General features: G+C 45.5%; 4 protein-coding genes across 4 annotated transcripts; 1 reads left to right on the top strand and 3 right to left on the bottom strand.

Annotated features, from left to right (window-relative positions):
- Window positions 1-550: 550 nt before the first annotated feature.
- Window positions 551-2,463, bottom strand: B0T23DRAFT_313172 (uncharacterized protein; the record flags this gene model as incomplete). The annotated part of the gene is made up of 4 exons (XM_062834731.1): window positions 551-1,088; window positions 1,145-1,521; window positions 1,580-1,882; window positions 1,948-2,463. The coding sequence occupies 4 exons, from the start codon at window positions 2,461-2,463 to the stop codon at window positions 551-553; spliced, it is 1,734 nt and encodes a 577-aa protein (XP_062693745.1).
- A 2,289-nt stretch (window positions 2,464-4,752) lies between these two features.
- B0T23DRAFT_105483 (uncharacterized protein) lies at window positions 4,753-6,116 on the top strand. Its single transcript, XM_062831766.1, has 3 exons — window positions 4,753-5,014; window positions 5,164-5,439; window positions 5,505-6,116. Exons 1-3 carry the CDS (start codon window positions 4,847-4,849, stop codon window positions 5,982-5,984), a joined length of 924 nt encoding a protein of 307 aa, XP_062693746.1. The 5' UTR covers window positions 4,753-4,846; the 3' UTR covers window positions 5,985-6,116.
- Window positions 6,117-6,892: 776 nt separating this feature from the next.
- On the bottom strand, window positions 6,893-8,291 carry B0T23DRAFT_105473 (EAP30/Vps36 family-domain-containing protein). The gene is made up of 2 exons (XM_062831765.1): window positions 7,517-8,291; window positions 6,893-7,395 (listed from the first exon to the last, which is right to left on the bottom strand). Exons 1-2 carry the CDS (start codon window positions 7,987-7,989, stop codon window positions 7,065-7,067), a joined length of 804 nt encoding a protein of 267 aa, XP_062693747.1. The 5' UTR covers window positions 7,990-8,291; the 3' UTR covers window positions 6,893-7,064.
- A 111-nt stretch (window positions 8,292-8,402) lies between these two features.
- On the bottom strand, window positions 8,403-10,208 carry B0T23DRAFT_376296 (AAR2 protein-domain-containing protein). The gene is made up of 2 exons (XM_062836947.1): window positions 8,792-10,208; window positions 8,403-8,621 (listed from the first exon to the last, which is right to left on the bottom strand). Exons 1-2 carry the CDS (start codon window positions 10,150-10,152, stop codon window positions 8,579-8,581), a joined length of 1,404 nt encoding a protein of 467 aa, XP_062693748.1. The 5' UTR covers window positions 10,153-10,208; the 3' UTR covers window positions 8,403-8,578.
- Window positions 10,209-14,144: the final 3,936 nt, after the last annotated feature.

The raw sequence follows: 14,144 nt of genomic DNA on the forward strand, positions 1-14,144 counted from the left end.
GCCACAGTGAGGCTGTATATAGGTCTAGCGAGTTGGTTGGTCAGGAGGCAAAGTTGCACGGGCAGTCTTTAATGCACCGCCGCAACTCCGCCTCCCACAAATGAATACTCAAACAGGTGCATTGTGACTAGCTGGTAAGCAGTGACGAGTTCTCATGCGGAATTAAGAAAGAGTCTTTTAGACTTTGAAGACGTTCATAGATCAAGTGAGGTGCCGATCTCACTGCCACTCGAAAATCCTCAACTGTCAGGCTATGGAACTTCTTACCAGCAATAAAATCTGAACAAGTGACCTAGGGCCCACTGAGACGCTGCTCATCATTAGATAGTCCTTCCCGCAACGCTTTCAGACATCCACGCTTTGTAAATTTGTGGATTTTCTGGCTTGGGCGGTGGTAAACAATCCACAGGACTTTGTTCTTGTGTCACCAAGACGGTGGCGTAGCGCAAGCACAGTTGGTGTGTGCTGACCCTGTTTCCTTTAGGCTTTCTTCATGTCGGGTGCCTCTGGTTCATCAGACAGCCATCGATCAACAAAGTCCGAAGTTTACTCAGAACTTGAGCGCCTTGCCACCCTGCTTGGGATAAGCAGAGGTTACCGGCTGCATATCAACCGCCACAGAAATATCAGGAGTGCCAAACTCCGCTGCCTCTTCAGTGATAGCGATGCCTTTGAGGAAGGTAATCGGCTCGGAACTCAAGGACTTCATTACTTTTTTATCTTGCCCCGCGACTGAAATTGGCGTAAGAGGTCTTGGACCTCTTCCAAATTCGCACTGAGAACGGTGCCGTCTAAGACTCGGCTTTCTCGGCAAAGCCCGATTGCTGAAAAACATGATCTCGTCCATGTTGGGTCGGGGAAGAGGTGTAGTGCATGCCTCGACGTATACCTTACTCTTCAGGGTTTGAATCGGGCTAGGGTTGTACTCCTCTTCGCACTGCATAGGGATCTGATCTTCGTCCAAAAATTCAGGACAAAGCTCGGCCAATGTGCTCTCTGTTCCCCTTTGACGCTCAGAAACTGGCAAATCGATCACCGAGGAGAAGGCCATGTTTCTCATTGCGGGACTGACTTTCAGTGAAGCTGGGCTATGGAATAGTCAGATGGGATAGGTCATTGACAGTGGGAGAGGCCAGATACAAACCTGCGCCCATTGCAGACGAGATAACGGATATCGAAAGTAGGGAGTGTCTCGGATTCATTGATGCCATCTTCCGGGGTGTCTTGGGGTGTCGGTGGAGGAGTCCACGGAGGTCGAACATGGAGAAAATCGCTCGCAAATGAACCGTTCGCGTACGCAAAGTCGAACGTATCCGTTGAGGAACCAACCATACATTGTGAATGGGGATGCGTGCCAGGCGGACTCAAGCGGCACGGTAATACCGGAGTGATCATGTTCCCGGCGTCAGAGGAACCATCATGCGCAGCCATCCCGAGGTACTGGTCAGCGATATCCAGGGCCTCATTGCTTTGTATGGAGAGCCAAGCGTTGGCCGAATGGTGTTCAGAGCGTTCAATGGGCTGTTTCAACTTGATGTTAGACAAGGAACCGTGTAGGTGGGGCCGATATACAGCATACCACAGGAACAGGTCGGTAGCCAATGCTGCGCACAATTTCAGCCTTTGCGTAGGGCCTTGACTTTAACTTGCTAAAGCCATAGCCGACAGCCACGGTTGGTTGGATATCGTCTTCGACCACCGAATCGATGTTGATACGATTCTTTTCGGTGGCGCTAGGGCAGCAATTGTGACAGACAGTGAAGCTGCACTCTGTTTCACGGCTTGGCATCCACGGTTGGTCGTCGTCGGGGAATCTCTTTTTAGCATGCTTGTAGCGCGGGTGATCGAATTGGTGGCGTTCTTCTGCTATAGTATTCTTGACCTTTGAGTTTGTGCTTACGTTAGTAAACCGAATGCCTTTTGAACTCAAGCTACACGCAGACGTACGTTCTCGCGCTGGCTCAGTATCTTCTGGATTTGAGACGGGGTGTAAGAAACCATCTGTTCGGGAGTAATCTCCCTGAGAAAGCTATAATCCTCGTGGCGGGCGTCTGGACCATGCTTCCCAAGAGTCATCTTCTCAGCGAACTTACAGCCAATGCCGTCAAAGGCCACAGGAATTCCATTGGCCTTTCTGCCCATGATCAGGGCATCGCGATCAACGATACACCTGTAGACCCAACCGAAATCGCCCTTTCGCCTGCAAAGAGCACACTTGTCTCGCGTAGAGTAGAAGCGGGTCATGACAGAGTGAGAGCATCTGGTTTGGAATCGGCGCTTCGAGGAACGCTGAGAATAGATGGCGAAATTGGACAAGGGGATGGCTAAAGGTGGAAACGCAAGAGTCGCGATTGGCAACGCCGGAAGCGGCTTTCCCATGTCGGGCGCCTCCATTGCGTCGACAATATGCCTTGGCGTTCGAGGACGGACAGGAAGCTGTCGCGGGAGGTCAGGGCCGGCCATAATGTCGGCAGGGAAGAGCAGTTGCTGGCGCGGTCGCAGTCGTGAATACTGTCACTGTAGGAGCTATCGTCAATAGATGGCGGTGGAGAAAGCTGCGATGAAGTCTTTGGCCATGCCGAAGGAGAAGGATGAAGACCAGCGAAGACCAGCTCGACCAAGAATCCTCGCAATGTTTGCAGGACGATACCTTGGGAGGCGTCAATGGGCTGGTGTCGTTGTCGGACAAACGCTGTGAGTAGGCCGAAGACGAAGTGAGGCGACGGTGGTGCCCGCGTCGAGCATCTGCAAACCTCGAGGGCAGTAAAACCGGATGACAAGAATTGGATGCCCACATCCTGCACCAACATCAAGTTCTAGCCAGTGTTCTGTCAGCATCCTCCATTACATGCCAAAGTCGCTCCATCGACGCAGATGAGATCAACTTAAAATCCCGTCCCCCCAGATTTTCGAAAGACTGAACTGCACAAATGGACGGATCTGCGTTGGTGGACACTTGCCAAAACTATCCAATTCATCGCGCCTTCCTTCAACCTTGTCAAGTTGTCCCAAGCCCGCTTTGGACGCAAGACGCACAGAAAAAAAAAAAAAAAAAAAAATTAATGGGAAATAGTCAACCAACTCCCGCTCCAAACGGCTCATCTTTAGCCTACAACACCCAGCAAATTGATCCCCTTGATCGACCACCATTCGCAACATCCACAGTCTCTGTATCACCATTCGAAAATAAGAAATCATCTCTCCCTTGACCGCGCGACACAACAGTCTTTCAGATTTCCCCTGATGGGATATCCATTATCACTCTCTGAAGAATGGCATGGCACTTGCCAGACGTCGAATCCCTCCACCATATCCCTCCCTTCTCGCTCTTGGCTGCTAATGGCCTTTTCTCCAGATCACCTTCGGTTCTCGGTACCACTTGTCGATCCCATGACATGGGCTCTAGTCGTCGCATGTGTCGTCATACATGTGCTGACCTGTCCAACGGGGGGGGGGGGGGGGAAAAGGAAGCTGATACCCAATCTACCAATGCGGCTCAAAAGCATGTCATGCCTTCTTTTCCCCTGGCTGCCCTACCATTTGCCGGCCTGGACTCAGGGGAACATGACACTTTCCGATCTGTGGAGAACCGAGAGCCAACAGGGACAAAAGCATCGATGACGGCAGCAGATCCTGGCCCCGGTGAGCCCAGCGCCCTAATGCCCAAAGAAGCAGCAAAGAAAGTCAGAGGTCCAGTACAACCAATAAAACGCGCTCACGGCCGGCCGGCGATGGAAGGCTGCATCGTGGACCAGCACTCGCAGAGAATGCAAGGAACACTAGGACAGGGATGTCACTCAGGCGAACGCTAGCGAACACTGGGGGCGGGTCGATGATCTGTGCGGCCCCGGTCTGTTTCTCTTCTGGGTTGGGAAACGAAATGGTACCTCGGCCGGTTGGGTAAAAACACCAATCACGTCGGGACTGGACCCCGGCAGGCCTAGATTTCAGGTCCCCACAACAAACCTGTGCAGCTGCGATGGACCTCTGAGAGCTCGAGCTCGGGCAGCTCAGCGCTCCAGTCCCTGTTTTGGAAGCCACCCTGGGGAGCCACGGGGGTTTGATATTGGGAGCGACACGGCGGCGATCTGGCAAACGCAGAGAGCCCTCGCAAGTCGCAAGCCCTCAGCTCCTGGTCAGCTCCTGGGCCGGGGACCTGGGCGCAAGCTGGGGCTGGTCAGCTCCTGTTTACCAGCCTCCTCGTAAAGGCCTTCAAGACTCGCAATTTGCTATTTCCCCTTCCCTCGAACCACCCCCCGGATCGCGCCAGTTGCCAAACCCTGACCCTCTTTCACTCTTTTTTGCTTGCGCTTCTAGCGGTTCCAATCGACGTCGACTCGTGCTGTTCTGCTGTCCTCTCCACCTGTCGCTGCGTACATCCCATCGTCGGTGAGTTTGCTGTTCTTTTTTGGATGCTCACAGAGAAGCCCTTTGGAACCCGAACAGAAGGAGTCCCAAACAGTCGGTGACGGGCCCGGACGGCGCGGGCTAGGGGCCTGACGGGGCGTCATTGCGGAGCATTGGCAACTCGCATTATCCACTCCGAACGGCCCCCCAAAAGCCCCAACCTCCAGCGAAAGCTCCCAGCTTCCCCGGCCGGATGCCCCGTAATCACGGAGAGAAACCCGTCGCAACCGCTCCGGGCGCGACCGTCGCATCACGGCGATTTTGTCCGCGCCCGCCGATTCACACTAACGTTCTCCCTTTGTTATCGGTGCCTGCCCGTACCGTACCGGTACCGCTACCATATACCCGTGCGCCCCCGCTGACTACTGCCCTTCCTCCGCAGGCTTGACGCATCCCAATTATTAGATGTCGATTTGACCGCCGCTACCTTCCTCTCGCCATGTCGGTAAAAGAACACCACAGCACTGTTGGTGCCATCGCCGAGGCTGTCGCCGAAGCTGCCCACGGTGACTTGCCCGGTACCAAGGGCCACCATCCCATCTCGGCCGTCATTGGTACTGCCATCACCGGCGGCAGGCAAAATGCCGGCACTAAGGGCTATTTGACTGTACGTCATCCCGTCACTCCCTCTTCCACATGCGCGTCCTAGATGCGCTCATACGGCAACACCATGAAGTCGAACAGGTACAGGGGAAGGCCGTCATAAAGGATTGAAAGCATCATGGTGATGGATACTGACCTCATCGTCCACCTCAGGCCTACCTCAAGCAGCTGGAGACCAACCCCCTCCGTACCAAGATGCTCACTGCCGGTACCCTGGCAGGTAGTCAAGAATTGCTCGCATCATGGCTCGCCAAGGATCGCAACAAGAATGGCAACTACTTCACGGCCCGCGTCCCCAAGATGGCCACCTACGGCGCCCTTGTTAGCGCTCCCTTAGGCCATTTCCTCATCTGGATCCTTCAGAAGATGTTCCAGAACCGCAAGAGCTTGAGGGCCAAGATCCTCCAGATTCTTGTCAGCAACTTGATTGTGCGTCAATGTCCCCTGACCCTTATGCCCTGAGCGTGGTTAACCCTATCTTCTTTCATGTCCAGGTTGCCCCGATTCAAAACTCGGTATATCTTGTTGCCATGGCCATTATCGCCGGCGCCAAGACATGGAAGCAAGTCCAAGCGACCGTACGTGTCGGCTTCTGGAAGGTCATGAAGGTCAGCTGGCTCTCATCGCCCCTCTGCCTGGCCTTTGCCCAGAAGTTCTTGCCCGAAGCCGCCTGGATGCCCTTCTTCAACCTTGTTTCCTTCTTCATCGGTACCTATATCAACTACATTACCAAGAAGAAGCGCCTCGCCGCTTTGCGCAGGAAGCACTTTGGCGACGGTGCTCACGGCGACCATAGACATGATCGTGAGCGGGAGCGTGATCGTGAGCGTGAGCGCCATAGCAGCCCCCCTCACGGTCACGGCCCTTCCCACGGCGGCCGTCCCATCAACCCTACTCTCGGCAGCCATCACGGAGGTGGTCCCGTCCCGCCTCCTCAGGACTACCCTTCTCTCGGCCAGAACCCCCGTTACTAAGCATAAATGCTTCATCGGGCCAGCTCAAGTTACGGTGATGGACATCGAGTTCGAGCTGCGGATGGATCGTGACTGCTATGTGAACACACTGCCCCGGGATTACCCCTGATATATGATACCAATTATGAGAGTGGGGTCCTCGTTGAACCAACATCCGCGCCAGTCCGCCAGGTAGGCCCACCACAAGAAGACAGGTATAACCCAGCCACACACATAAAGCGACACTAATACAACGGATCTCCTGACGAAACGATTATGTGTAGATGAAGATACATTGGGGTTGTACACTGGAGAGAGGAGAATTAAGGAAGAAACGAGATCTTTTGAAAACTGGCTTCTTTGACATCTTTTTTTGTTGCAAGGCGCGGGAAAAAGCCGGAGCAAGTTGGATGCTGCGTGTGAATGAATGTATTATCTCTGTTATTACGTGTGCTTATTTGACGATGGATACTTGAATGTGTCACTGAGATGTCCGCGTTTACTGTTTATGAACTCCTGCTCTGATCTCCATTCTCGGTCCCTAGACTACATGTTCTAGTTCTCGGTGATTGGGAAGGGGAATGGAATGATGAAATGACATTACCCTCGATACAGGTACCACCCGCTCTTCTCGCTTTCAGCGGAAAATGAAATCTGTTCCAGCAGTTGGAATAGACTGCACAACTCCAACCGAGCCTAGTCACATCATAGTCCAGCCAGGCTCGTACGTATCCCATGATAGCACCTTCCTCCAGCATCCAAACATTGCCTAAAGCTTTCCAGCTGACGCCCAGGATTGTCTGATGGACATGCGAGATGTGAAGTGCCTATTTTGCCACGGGCTGCTTTTTGTGCCTTTCCTTCCATTCCCTCCACCTGACAGTCGGCACGGGCTGCGAGACATGGTTGGAGCGTTCCGGAGAATGCGGTGAACTTGGGTGCTTTCCCAATTACCACGGCGCGCGACAGTGCCCGGTCATCGCTGATCCACGTGAAGACACTGCTATCTTGGGACCAGCAACTCAGTGCGTGCCTATCGGGAGAACCCATAGCGACGTTCTGGCCAATCTCATGCCGATGTTGTCTTCACACCGTCGCCGCTCAGTCAAACCCTTCTAATGGAAGATCACCCTCGAGCATAAACCCAGGGCTCCAATACTCCCACTCAATACCCTGCTTGTCAACCCAAAGCATACCCTCGCCCACAAGATCCTCCAACGCCGTTTGCGCTCGTGCTCTCGTCCATCGCAGGTTATCCATCAACATTGACACGCTGACGTATCCCAACACCTGGGCCGCTTCTAGCACGGCGCTCTGATCCGTATTTAGTTCCTTGGGCACAGAGCGAATATACTGCTTGCTCCCAACCTTAATAACCGAATAAGCCGACCCAAGAGGCTTAAGTGTCCCTACGGCGCGAAGAATATCATCTCTGTTAATCGTGTCAGCCTCTCCATTCATTCGTTGATCCACCCACCGACACACTCTTAGAAGGTCCAAGAAAACAAATTAAAAAAAGCCAAAAGAAAAAAAAAGCAGAAGGATTAACCTACTCAGTAACCCCCTGAACCCCCATCCCCTCTACCCGTCCCTTCACCACCCTCTCCCTCACCATCCCCACCTCAATCAGCCCTCCGTTCTCCCCTCTCGTCTCCCCACAGACCTCCACCACCCTCACCGCCAGCTCAAAATAAAAATCATTCACCGTCCGCCCCAGCAACTGCGCCCACATACTATCCCCTTTCCCCTTGCTGTCGCCATGTCCACTACTAGCCAAAAGCGGATCCACCCCGATAGCCGCGCACATGCGCGCAAACTGTGCCCGGAAAGTAGGGTTGGACTTGATGTCTTTGGCGTGCGTGGCGGCGAATTGCTGTAACAGGGAGCGGAAGACGGAGAGTTGGGTCTCGAGAGCCGAGGCTTGCGAGGAGCGCAAGGCGGAGCCGTGCGTGGCGTATTGTGCGGAGGTGAGGCGGGAGCGGTCAAAGGCTGCGAGGCCGACTGCTTTGTTCTTGCGGTGGGACATTTTTTTTGGGGGGGGCCGGGGGAGAGTGGAAGCGGGTGAGTGCGTGATGGGGGTGTGAGTTGTGACGGTTGCTTAGTCTGTTCGGTTATGTGGTTTGAGTGTGTGGGTATTCTGGTGGCTGCCAATAGAGATGGTTTGTTGGGTGATGACTGAATGGGATGGATTGGAGATCCAAAGGCCTTTGTTTGTATAGGTGAGACGTGATAGCGGGATTGAGTGAAGCTGGGAATGAGGATGAAGATGGAAAGTCAAAAGCGGAGAAGTGAGGTTGACGTTGGGTGGAACAGTCGGAGTGGGATTCGGGAAGCGGGTTGATGGAGTGCTGGGCATGTGGCATGTGGGGCGCATGAGTACATAAGTAGCCCCTTCCCGTCCCGTCACCAGAACAGGGAAGTTCCATTGTTACGTATGTAGTTACATAGGTATGTCTACCGTACGCTTCAATTTGTTCCCTTGCTCGTGATATTGGAGTTTAACATCGACATTCTATGAAAATACCATTGTACCCTGGTTGCATAGATGATGTGGACGCGTTGAGACCTTGCTTGGACTGGCGAGGTAAGACCATCAAACGAGCGACGGCACCATCTCACAACTTAACCAACACACTTCTTTCTTGTTTATCCAACAATGTACGTATGCATACAGATGACCATGGAAACAGCGAGGTTCATGCTCCATTAGATGCACATTATAGTGTTTCTTTCACATATCATCACTCTCAACTCACAAGTTTATGCTATGCGAGCAATCTCTTGTCCGTGTTGTGGACTAACAACCCAACCGTACTTCATCTCCTCAGTCATTGAACGAAACCAATCCAACCTCCCTTCCATGCTCATCCAGATCCACCACAACCGGCATATCGTCATCATCGTCATCATCCTCGCCTATCTCATCCCGCTGTTTGGTTTCCTCAACCTTCGCATTCTTGGACCCCAGGTCCCATCCGCGGGTAAACAACCATGACTCGAGTTCGCCAAAAATAGCCCTCGCTGTCGACTGCTCCATGGTCACCGCATCGCCCAGCCCATTTAATACCTCCTCAAGCTTCCTGGCGTACTTAGCCAGTGCAGTTCTCAGCCTTCGCCGATTTTGGAGATTGAACTGGTAAATGGGTCTGTCCGGGCACGGCCCGATGGTATGCTCACTGCGGCCCTTCTCTTGTTCTTCCTCCGAGGTAGACTCGACATTTTCCTCCGTATAGATAATCTGCGCATGCAGCGTCCTAATAAGTTCAATAGTGAGGACCGGGTAAAAGAGAACCAGGCGGTACGCGCGCACGATGATCTTGAGCACAAGATCCCACCACTGCTCCATGCAAGCGTGGTTGCCCAGATGGGTGCCTGTCAAGAACGTGAACTGAAGCTCGGCGATGATCTCACACGGGTCAAAATTGGAGTCGGTGCTCCGAAGAAGAGCCAGAACTCGATCCGTGGTGTCCTCGACCACGTCTCGTCTAGTCGGGTCAGAGTCGAGAAGCTCTAAATCCTTAAAGTCTTGGGCAAAGAGGAAGTTGAACTCGCTGGACTGCACCGACTTGTATTGGGCTCTGTATGATTCTCCAGCAGCACAGTCGGCGGAGTCGACGAGCCAGGCGTCGACTGACTTTATGCCAGTGATTCGAGTTAGGAATGGCTCGGATATGGCGTGGGTTAGCTGCTGCCACATCTTGGCTGGGTCTGTGATGAATGATGGCTCGTTCCGGCCAGCGATGGAGAACGGCATGGGCTGCGAGGCTCTGGCAGACCTCCTCTTGGAACCACCGCGCATGTCGTACGGCTTTAGCTTAGGGTATATGGACTCGAGCCTTTCGGCCTGGTGTCGTTCCTCGGCTTGATTTGGGAGGCTGGAGAGGACCTCGTTGTACTGATTCCATTGCTTCACGTGCACTCGGCTGTTTTGTTCCTGGGTGACATACCAATATCCGTTTCGGGATGTGGCACCGGGTTGCTGAACCCACAGAAGATGAGTGCCGGCAGGTATGTCACGAAAACCGAGAAGGCTTTCGCTGGTGGTTATGGCCATGTCGTCATGGCCGACGATGAAGTCTTTGGGGAGAGATAGAAGTAAAAAGACATCTCCGTGGCCAATGCTGCTGCTCGACTGCGCCAGCGGTGGCATGTCATGGTCCGCTTCATCATCTCTGGCGGTAAAGCTCATATTGGTGGATGGGAATGGCGTGAGATACAAGTCGCTGGAAGTCTGGACTTGTTGGGGGAGAGTCCGATATTGAAGTAACAGTTTCGGCAAGTTCGACGATTGGCTGATGTTATGACAGAGTGGGGCGCTATTACTGCCTGCCGACTCCGGGATCCCCGGCCAGAAGTGAGTGGGTAGCTCACCTCACACATGCCCTCGACCTCGGCCCTCAATCGGAACGCCAAGACCACAACAAGGGTACTGCCCCACACTGTAGAAAAAACTCAGCCGAAGCCGGATACCTTAATAATAAATTTTCGTATTGTATATTCTTTGAATTTTCTTATTGGTGGATATTTATAGAAGTAATCTAAGGTTAAAATAGTATCTAAAATATAGTACAGAATAAATTGATTATTAATTAATTAGGAATATATATATAATAGATTTTCAACTTTTATTATATTTTATAATTATACTCCAATTCGTGTTAGATTAAATATATTAATAATATATTATTAATATATTATAATGGATTTTTGACTTTTATTACATTTTATAATTATATTCTAATTAGTATTAGATTGAATATATTCATAATATATTATTAATATATTATAATGGATTTTTGACTTTTATTACATTTTATAATTATATTCTAATTAGTGTTAGATTGAATATATTAATAATATATTATTAATATATTATAATAGATTTTTGATTTTTATTATATTTTATAATTATATTCTAATTAGTATAAGGTTTAATATATTGAGAATGTATTATTAATATATTATACCAATTTCTTCACTTTTATTACATTCTATAGTTATATTCTAATTAGTGTAAGGTTCAATATATTAGAAATATATTATTAATATATTATACCAATTTTTTAACTTTTATTACATTTTATAATTATACCCTAATTAATATAAGGTTCAATATATTAAAAATATATTATTAATATATTAATATATAATATCTCTATATAGTAAATAAATTAATTAAGTAAATAGAAATAAGTAGTAAGATAAGGGTAGTAGTAAAAGATAAGGATAAGATTTTGAAGAGATAAGAGGTAAAGAGAATTTAGAAGGGTTAGTAGTGTAAGGAGGGTATATAAATAAAATAAATAATAATATTTTCTAATAAGTGTAGTATAGCGGTTAATATGCTAATTGTTGGTATTAAGGTTATAGGTTCGATTTACGTTGTAGTTTCTTTTTTTTTTCCTTTTTTATAAGAAATTTAGACTTTTATTATTTTATAGCTATAAATATCTATTAATTAATTATATTACTTTCTTATTTACTTTTTTTCTATTAAAAATATCCAGAATATTATAAAAGAACTTATTATAATATATAAATTGGATTATATAAAGAATAATTAGCAATTATTCAAAAGTTTCTATAGAAAGACTTTTTTTTTTTATTCTTATTTACTTTTTATTTAAGTTACTTTATATTAGTTCTAAGTATTATATAACGTTTAGAATACTTTATATATTTAAATTTACTATTTAATATATAATTTAATTATCATTTTTCATTTATATAAATATATATAATTTAAAGAAAGTATTTAATATATACTCTACTTTACTTAATTATTATATTATCTTTATTTATAAGGAAACTTAGTTAATTAAACCCCAAAAGAGTATCTTATTTATTTTATAGTCTAATTAACTATTATACTACTTATATTTATATAGAAAAAAGTTAAGTAATTTAATTAATATACTTTTAATAAAAATTAATTTTTAATATATTAAGAAGAGATAAAATGAATATTTTATTATATTTTTCAATTATAGTTAATTTAATATAATTTTAAATATATTATAAATATATTATAAATATATTTGTAAATAGTAAGCGAATATAAATATTAAAAATAAGAAAATTTAAATTCAATTTTATATATAATATTTTATTACTAATATATAACTTTACTCCTTACTTAGATTTTTTTATAAATAAATTTAAAAAAACTTCTTAGAAAATATTATTTTATATAGTTTTAAAGTTTTAAATAATTTATAATTTATAGAATATAATATTAATAATAATTATAAGAAAGTAAAATAATAAAGTAAAATTAAATTAATATATAATATATTTTTAATATTATCACGGGCAAAGGGTAGGTGGTAGATGTGATTATGCGTAATTGCACGAAGGAGAAAGGAAGAGAAGTGCAGCCGAGTACCCAGAAGGCTAGCCTTATAAAGGTAACCGCCGGCGGGTCTGACAGACCCGCGGCAGGCAGCGTTCTAACCAATCAACTACCGGCAATAGTCGGCTTGCCGGCGGTGATGACAGCGTACGGTAGTCTTAGAAGCTGTTATACGTTAGTACTAGGTATAAAGTATATAGACTAACCTTATAATACTTCCCTAGACTAAAAGAAGCTATATAGTTGATTAATATTATATAAAATAATAGAAATCCCTATTAAACGAACGGTCCGCTCTTGAAAAATCCTTATTACCGCTAGTAGTTATCGTTATAACCTCCGCCGCGGAGTTGGAACCTCCTACTCTACCTCCTTCTCCTTCTCCTTCCGCTTTTTCTTTACTACTACTTAGGCTAGTAGGTATAGTACTTCCGGGTATCCATCGTAGAAGGCCCGTACTATATCGGGGGCTATAAATATATTAGTACGCAATTATTATAATAGTATATACGGGGGTACTTAGACTATAAAATATTTTTAATAACCTTTATTATTCTTTTAATATCTATCTATCCTCTTGAATTTATATTTAATAGAATCCTCCTTATTGTTAATCCTCCTTATAGTCCGGCTATAGTTAGTACGAACGTTCTATTCTTTTAAATTTATTTATCCTAGGAGACCCTCTTTATCCTATAGTTTAATTTTATTAATATAGAACGTCGGATTATATTTTATATTAATTAGAAATTTAAGTATTACCCGATGGTTATTTATTTTAAGGATTTTAAAAGGGCCCTCGAAGAGAGGTGTAAATTTAGTGTAGGGGCAATTAATATTAAGGTTCTTAGTATTAAGAAGGACCTTATCTCCTGCCTTATATTTTAGGGCGTCCGACCGTTGAATGTTCGTATTGCCTTTGTAATGTTGTTGTATTTAATAGGCCTAATTAATAATGAAGTTTAAAATTTTTTTAAAACGGTCGGCTAGTTCGTTAATTTTGAAGTATTCTATTTGTTATATTATTGATATTTCCGGCGGGTATAGTTTTACTAGTTTAATGCTTATACGGGGGTGAAATCTATAATTAATAAAGAAGGGGGAGATATTAGTAGTTTTAAATACTAGATTGTTACTAATAAATTCTGCGATTGGTAATTAATCTACCCAATTATCTTAAGCCTAATTAATATAAAGACGTAGATATTTTTCTATTTTTATATTAATACATTTAATTTAATTATTAATAGTAGGGTAGAAAATAGAGGAGGGTTTAAGGGTAATTTTTAATTATAATAATAAAGTTCTTTAGAATTGCGAAATAAATTAGGTATTATAATTAGAAATAATAGAGTCTGGTAGATTATAAATACTATAGACTTTTTTAATAAAATATTCTACTAATTCTTCTACTATTAGGCTAATGGTAGGGATATAATACTTTATTTTAGTTAGGCGGTCGACGATAATTATAATATATTTAAATTCTTGCCCGCGGTATAGGTATAGAATTAATGGAGTAATATAATCAATAGAAATATCCTTCTATAGTACGAACAGTATTACTAGCGGTTTTAAGAAATTATAGAGGGTATATTGTAATAGTTTGGACTTGGCGTATGTTAGATACGCTTTATAATACAATTTAACGGTGGCGTATATCCTTAGCTAAAAGAAGGATTGCGATAGTAATGAATAGGTCTTTTTGCGGCCCGGGTATCCGGCCAATAGTAAATTGTAAATACGGCGGAGGAATAAAAAGTAAAATTCTATATTAATAGGATCGATAAAGACGGTACTACAAAAGTACGCCCGTCCTTAAATTATTT

The sequence above is a fragment of the Neurospora hispaniola genome (genome assembly GCF_033458365.1).
Source record: "Neurospora hispaniola strain FGSC 10403 chromosome Unknown B0T23scaffold_3, whole genome shotgun sequence".
Lineage (NCBI taxonomy): Eukaryota > Fungi > Ascomycota > Sordariomycetes > Sordariales > Sordariaceae > Neurospora > Neurospora hispaniola.

Bases quoted from the DNA above. Each gene is read 5' to 3' on its own strand.
- B0T23DRAFT_105473 (XM_062831765.1), bottom strand. From the start codon at position 7,989: ATGTCCCACCGCAAGAACAAAGCAGTCGGCCTCGCAGCCTTTGACCGC. The intron at 7,396-7,516 runs GTAGGTTAATCC...CACGATTAACAG, and splicing joins GGGGTTCAGGGGGTTACTGA to AGATGATATTCTTCGCGCCG.
- B0T23DRAFT_376296 (XM_062836947.1), bottom strand. From the start codon at position 10,152: ATGAGCTTTACCGCCAGAGATGATGAAGCGGACCATGACATGCCACCG. The intron at 8,622-8,791 runs CTGAGGAGATGA...ATGCATACGTAC, and splicing joins GGATTGGTTTCGTTCAATGA to ATTGTTGGATAAACAAGAAA.
- B0T23DRAFT_105483 (XM_062831766.1), top strand. From the start codon at position 4,847: ATGTCGGTAAAAGAACACCACAGCACTGTTGGTGCCATCGCCGAGGCT. The intron at 5,015-5,163 runs GTACGTCATCCC...CGTCCACCTCAG, and splicing joins GCACTAAGGGCTATTTGACT to GCCTACCTCAAGCAGCTGGA. The intron at 5,440-5,504 runs GTGCGTCAATGT...TTTCATGTCCAG, and splicing joins TTCTTGTCAGCAACTTGATT to GTTGCCCCGATTCAAAACTC.